This window comes from Gadus macrocephalus, chromosome 19 (assembly GCF_031168955.1).
Source record: "Gadus macrocephalus chromosome 19, ASM3116895v1".
NCBI lineage: Eukaryota > Metazoa > Chordata > Actinopteri > Gadiformes > Gadidae > Gadus > Gadus macrocephalus.
This window is the reverse complement of record NC_082400.1, coordinates 14,825,768-14,832,509: the sequence shown is the minus strand read 5'-3', so window position 1 is coordinate 14,832,509 and position 6,742 is coordinate 14,825,768. Positions and strand designations below refer to the sequence as shown.

Here is a 6,742-nt window from a genome sequence, read left to right as displayed (position 1 = left end):
CCTCTCTCGCTCCCTCTCTGACACAAACACAAGCAGAGATCCAAATCCTCTTATGCACACCTAAAATAATCTTCCCAGGTGTCATCAGTGTGTGTGTGTTTACCTCTTCACAAAAATAAAGCGAAACAGCGAGCAAGTTATTTTTCCCTTTTTTAATTGGACGCTGCTGACACATCTGGAGCAGAAGATATTTTTCATATCCCTACCGTTGTACCGCTAACACAGCTCCTGTGTTTACCCAACAACAGACAACCACGTTCGACCTGACCATCTGTGTATGTGCGTGTCTGTGTGTGTGTGTGCGTTTGTGTGTGCGTCTCCAGCTGAACTTGCTTCGTTCCCAGAGCACTGGCACCAACCAGCGCCTGATGGCGGTGGCGGCGGAGCTGTCCATGAGGCAGGCCCAGGCCCTGGCCCTGGAGCAGGAGGTCAGGGAGAGGAAAGAGCAGGTCAGCACCCCGCCTGCTGCAGCACACCGCCTTGAAGGGTTCTCAAAGGGCGGTTCGGGTGCCATAAGTGGCAGCTGGGCGACGGAGTGGGAGGTAACCCGGGAGCCAGACGAATCCCGAAAGCTTGCGTTTGGTTTGCTCTGCAGATGAGGTCTGGCTCCCCTCCCATACAAAATTATTTCTGCCCGATACGAAATAGACAGACCAATCATAAGCGTTTATCAAATATAAGGCGGGAGAAATACGAGGTCTGTGCAGAGGAAAGCCGTACAACAACAAAGATGGCTGCCGCTGATGTAGAACGATCTGTTGATTCCGCTTTGCCTGCTTACGTCGATTTTTTATCACTCAGTTTTGGGTCAGCCGTTTTGTTGCCATGATTGGTTGTAGGTCTATCTAATTGCGTCCAGAGGCATTTTGGTCTGCACCTGTTGGGGACGCCCCTTGGAAATGGAAATTGAATAGAGGGGTTCCAGACTAATTTCAGTTTGCAATTCGTCTGGCGATGCCAGGCTAAGTGGGATGCATGATGGCCAAAATCAATTACTATTTTACATTTTAACTTTTTACTATTTGTTATGAAATTTTGCATCCTTCTCTCCATCCCTCTATCTCTCGATTGAGTGATCAATAGATGGATAGCTATAGATATATATATATAGCTGGATACATGTATATATATAATTGAAAAGGGGACTACTGTATTGATGAACAATATACATTACGAAATGTTGATCATCATACTTTTAAATTTCATGAAAAGGTTCCCCTGGTTGACACAATGGCGTCCCATGTAGCATCCTAGCTCAGCCCATTAGATACCATCCATCTTCCCTGGCCTATTACAACCCAGAACACACCACGGTCATCGTGGCTGACACATCGATAGCCGCGGCAGCTAACGTAGCCACGGCGGCTAGCATAGCATAGCGGCTAGCACAGCATAGTGTGCTAGCCGCTATGCTAGCCTGCACAGCTAGCAGGGTGCTAGCAGAGTGGTACCAGTGTGCTGACGGAGGCTGCACTGCGGCAGGTGGAGGAGTGTGAGCGCCGTCTGGCGCAGGGTGTCTCCCCCGGCCTGGAGGTGGAGGAGGAGTGGAGGAGGCTGCTCAGAGACAGGAGGAGGAGGCAGAAGGAGGCACAGGAGAGAGAGGAGGTGAACCGAACCCAGATACACATGCATGCATGCACGATCGTACACAGACAAACACACATCCTCCTATGCAAAGATATATATATAGACAGGCACGCACGCACGCGTGCACACACACACACACACACACACACACACACACACACACACACACACACACACACACACACACACACACACACACACACACACACACACACACACACACACACACACACACTTCCTCATGCAGACTTACCTACTCAGAGGCAGGGTAATGGACAGGACAGCGGGTGAACACAATATGTATACAAAGCCCCAGGTAGAGACAAAAATAAAAAAATAAACACACACAAACACACTTTCTCAAACATATAAACACGCACACAAGAGACAACGTGCACACAGAACACTTAAACACCCCCGTGAACTTCAAACTGAGCAGGAATCTTCGGGGAATCACTACCTCGACTGGAAAGTGGGGAATCACTACTTCCATCAGGGGACTTATGGTAAGAGAGAGAGTCACAACAAACACAAACCCACGCATTACAAAACACACACAAACAAACAAAACAGACACACACACACACACACTGTTCCTACAGGGCCAAACTATATTAAAGATTGAACTGTAGACTTAGATACACACATACTTAGATACACAGATACTCATACATATGCCCTACACACAGCCCCCACACAAACACACACACTAATATACATAGCCCTGACGCACACGCACACACAAACGCACAGGCACACATAAACACACACAAAACAATCCATGCAAGGACATGTGGATCATTTTGTGGCTGGGCTGATTTGTATTCAGCCTGTTAGTCATAAGAAGAACCTAGTCCCGTGTGGACCACCGTACCTGACTCCTTAAACACACCACCATTTACACCAGAGCAGATACCAGGTTGTTGTTCTAACATTTAAAATGCACCAATGAGACCATGAGAGAGACCGTAGGCTGCAAAAAGCAAGGACGGCAAATTTAAAGTAGTATTAGTAGAAAAATAAACCTATAACTATTTTGAAATGATGAAAATGATGATTATTATATTCATCGTGGTTACATCGTTGTATAATTTTTATGCAACGGTTGTCGGTGTAATCCGATCTTTCTCCCCTTTGGATTCCCTGGTAGCTATTCAGAGCGTTTTGTTTTGGTTCTCCTGAACTGCTCTTCATCTCATGCCAGGGAACAAACGGTTCATGGGGAAGAAATTGCGGCGACGGTGAGAAAATGTGTTGTGGCTTTGAAGTTTGACGTCCGGTCGGGCGGAAAACAACTGCGTAGTTCGGTCGGAACGTTGGTTCAAGGGGAGGCTTTTGTGCTATGGTTTGTTTTCTTACGCTTTTTCGGTCAATCGTTAAAACATATACAGCCAATTTACCAGTAAAACCAAACAAACTTTCAATCCGAACCGACATGCGAATGCTATTTTGTTTTAACGTTACCAAGAAATATCATAGCACGAAAACAAACTACCCCCAATAGCATCTGACTCTTTTCCGAAGTCTTGCTCCGAAGTATTTGGCTGAACCAGACTAGGATAGTAGGCAACAGGTGTGCCCTGCATACCTGTGGGAAACACCCTAGCCTTTAGCGCCTTTACACTGCAACTCGGGCGTGAAGGTTTCTCATTTGCGTGAGTTAAAGTCTCAGATGTGAAATTCGGGTTCTGTCTCGCTTTTTCTCCTGGGATTGTGTCGGGAATGTGTCTGCCGTGTGAGGATTTGCATCGTTCTGCCCTAGGGCACGACCACAGCTTGTTGGTCCTGTGCATACCGTCCTTTCTATTCGATTACACGACACATTAAACACAGAAATGACTGTGGACCGTGAGTCTACCGAATCCCGGATAAAACCTGGTTTAATTAATGAACGCCGCGTTCTGAAACCCAAAATGTGTTTGGGGAACGTTGGTCAAAGCGGGAAATGAAGCTCTGTGAGAAATAATGTCAGACGACAAGGTCATCGAGGCAGACACACAGTGGTGACCTCGTGTGAACTTGCTGTGGAAGAAAAACAAGAAGCTGCCTGAAGTTTGAGCTAATATTTTGTTTTAATCACTGATGAGCCTCCCTCGATAACGTAATTAGCCAAACTCTAAAACCTGTGTGTGTGTGTGTGTGTGTGTGTGTGTGTGTGTGTGTGTGTGTGTGTGTGTGTGTGTGTGTGTGTGTGTGTGTGTGTGTGTGTGTGTGTGTGTGTGTGTGTGTGTGTGTCTACGCCTGCATGTGAGCGTCTTGGGTGTTGTCGGTGCATGGTAAGCATGTGTGGGTGCGCATGTGTCTGTCTGTGTATTTGTGTGCGTGTCTGTGCACGTACGCTTGTGTGTGTGTGTGTCTGTTTTTTTTGCACCTGTGTGTGTGTGTGTGTGTGTGTGTGTGTGTGTGTGTGTGTGTGTGTGTGTGTGTGTGTTTGTATGTGAATGTGAATGTGAATGTGTATGTGTGTGTGTATGTGTGTGTGTGTGCGCGTGTGTGTGCGTGCTTACCGGCGTCCCCAGCGTGAGGGGGAGGAGGCGTGGAACCAGCTGCCCGGCGGCGTGTTCACCACGGCCGAGCCGCGGCCCAACGCCTACATCCCCAGCCAGGGCCGCCTGCCGCTGCCCAGACCCTACGGAGCCCCGGGGCCCTTCAAGCCCACGGAGCCCGGGGCTAACATGAGGCACATCCGCAAGCCCAGATTCAAGCCCTTAGAGAAATAGAGGCAGACAGACGGACCGACGGACCGACCGACACACAGACATACAGACTGACGGACGGACGGACGGACAGACACACAGACAGACGGACGGACGGACACACAGACAGACGGACAGATGGACACACAGACAGACGGACCCACAGACATACTGACTGACAGACAGATGGACACATAGACAGACAGACAGACAAGGGGAGATGGACCGGGAGAGACACACAGATGGACAGACACAGGGAAAGACAGACGGACAGGCCGACAGACACAGAGAGAGACACAGACAGAAGCAGAGACAGACAGACAGACAAAGAGACTCAGACAGGCGGACAGACAAAGAGACACAGACAGACAAAGAGACTCAGACAGACAGACAGACAGACAGACAGACAGACAGACAGACAGACAGACAGACAGACAGACAGACAGACAGACAGACAGATACAGACGGATGGATATCCTGAGCTTATAAACGAAAGCTCAAAAGTACCAAAGAATGTTCCTTCGACGGTTACTCAGACTGCTCTCACTACTACATTTCAAGATGTGTAACACAATCTGTACCGTATTACACTCATAATAAAATATTAAACTCTTAAACCCTGCGCTCATGCCCTTTATATTTCCATCTAAACCAGCCCCAGCCGGTCTTCCAGGGCCCTGGTTCAAGATGCTGAAGATTTCCGAATCGGCTGGATATGTTGAGTCAGAAATCAGGGCAACGACAGAACTTTCGGTTTCAGAACTCCGACAACGACCTCAGATTGCTCTCCGTTCGGTTACCATGGCGACCCATGCTGTGAGCCCGACCCCGAGGCCAACCGGGTACACTGCCAGTTAACTCCGGGTTTGACCCCACCCACAGCTTCTTTCCGCCCTTTCATTGGTTGGAACAATGGCAACAAACGACTTTATATGGTTAAATCTAAATCTATTGTATGATACCATATCGATCGTATATTCCGTGCACACTAGCTAGAGGAGGGTGTTTGAAGCACGTCATGAACGCGGCGTTTTCACGTTCAACCGATCCAAGATCGAGCGGACTCGTTCCTCGAGATTGAAGTCAACCGAGACTGAAAATCCCCACAGTCATGGAGAGCGCTCCCTCGAGTCAGAGATCTGGGTTAATCTGAAACATGTCCTGCCCTGCGACTAGGAACAGCCCCCCTGTGTGCCCTGGCTCAGATGTATGCATAGCCGGTTATGAGGAGGATATATCATTGAATCGTGCCATAACGCGTGCCGTTTCCAGAGCAAAATAAACATGACTTTCAAAACAGGGCCCAAACCCCGCTCTCTCCTTCCTCATGGCGTACTCGAAACACTCAACAACCTCATTATTCATCTCCCAAACGTAATAAACAATCAGATGAACAATTGAGAATTTAGGCGACTCGGCACGCCTTCAAATTGGCAAACACTGATGTTGCTTCCGACTTTTATTCCCTTGATGTCTTCTGCTGTTAACTTAATCTAGATGGAGGCGGTTTGAGATGCTGAACAGCAACAAGGTATTTAATAAAGGATAAAAATCAATAGTACTCTGTCTCTGTGTGTGTGTGTGTGTGTGTGTGTGTGTGTGTGTGTGTGTGTGTGTGTGTGTGTGTGTGTGTTTGCGTACCTGTGTGTGTGTGTGTTTGTGACATCCGGTTGTGATTTCTTTCGTTTTAGAAGAGGCCGTCTAAGTTGACCCACCAGCAGTCATTACAAGAATGCAAAAAGAAGAAGAGCGACAGAGAGGAGGTACTGATTGTTAAAAGAGGAATTGAAAATAAGGAACCAAGGCGGGAAGCTACACTAGTTTGCGTGGAGAGACTACGGACAACACGCAAGCAGTGGGCTAGTTACTGGCATCACTGATGTCACATCCCGCCGAGTAAGCAGTGTGAAAATGACGAGTCGAGGATGCGCAACATATGTGTTTGCAATCAGGAAGTTGTAGTCACTGTGTATCCCTATGTGTGCGAGTGCGTTTGCATAGGTGCGTTTGTGCCGTGACTGTGAGACAACATGCATGTTTTAGGTCAGAACTCTAGCAGAAATGTACCACTAGATGTAACATCTAGCGGTGTTTTAAGTACACGGTTATATCCTGTACTTTACTTTAACGTGAATTCACACAACACTGCCGCCCTGCCAATGAGCACGGCAAGAGCAGTGCACCTGGGATTGTTCTCAGGCGCCGTAGTGTTTGCGGCGGCCCACTGCTCCTAGCATAGGATGGTGAATGCAGCCCCCCCCCCCCCCCCCGCACACACACACACACACACACACACACACACACACTCTCCCAACTCAGCAGAATATCTGTGTGTGTGTGTGTGTGTGTGTGTGTGTGTGTGTGTGTGTGTGTGTGAGATCGCCTGCCTCACTTCTGTCTCACCTGCTGTGCTGATGAACTTAATGACTTTCAGAAGTATCATTACAGCCTTCTATATG

At 48.2% G+C, this 6,742-nt stretch overlaps 1 protein-coding gene across 1 annotated transcript; it reads left to right on the top strand.

Annotated features, from left to right (window-relative positions):
• Window positions 1-19: 19 nt before the first annotated feature.
• On the top strand, window positions 20-4,900 carry LOC132447681 (coiled-coil domain-containing protein 146-like). Its single transcript, XM_060038594.1, has 3 exons — window positions 20-449; window positions 1,483-1,605; window positions 4,107-4,900. Exons 1-3 carry the CDS (start codon window positions 369-371, stop codon window positions 4,305-4,307), a joined length of 405 nt encoding a protein of 134 aa, XP_059894577.1. The 5' UTR covers window positions 20-368; the 3' UTR covers window positions 4,308-4,900.
• Window positions 4,901-6,742: the final 1,842 nt, after the last annotated feature.

Excerpts from the sequence above, each read along its gene's own strand:
- LOC132447681 (XM_060038594.1), top strand. The coding sequence starts at position 369 with ATGGCGGTGGCGGCGGAGCTGTCCATGAGGCAGGCCCAGGCCCTGGCC. Across the intron at positions 450-1,482 it reads TCAGGGAGAGGAAAGAGCAG|GTGGAGGAGTGTGAGCGCCG; the intron begins GTCAGCACCCCG and ends GCACTGCGGCAG. Across the intron at positions 1,606-4,106 it reads AGGCACAGGAGAGAGAGGAG|CGTGAGGGGGAGGAGGCGTG; the intron begins GTGAACCGAACC and ends CGGCGTCCCCAG.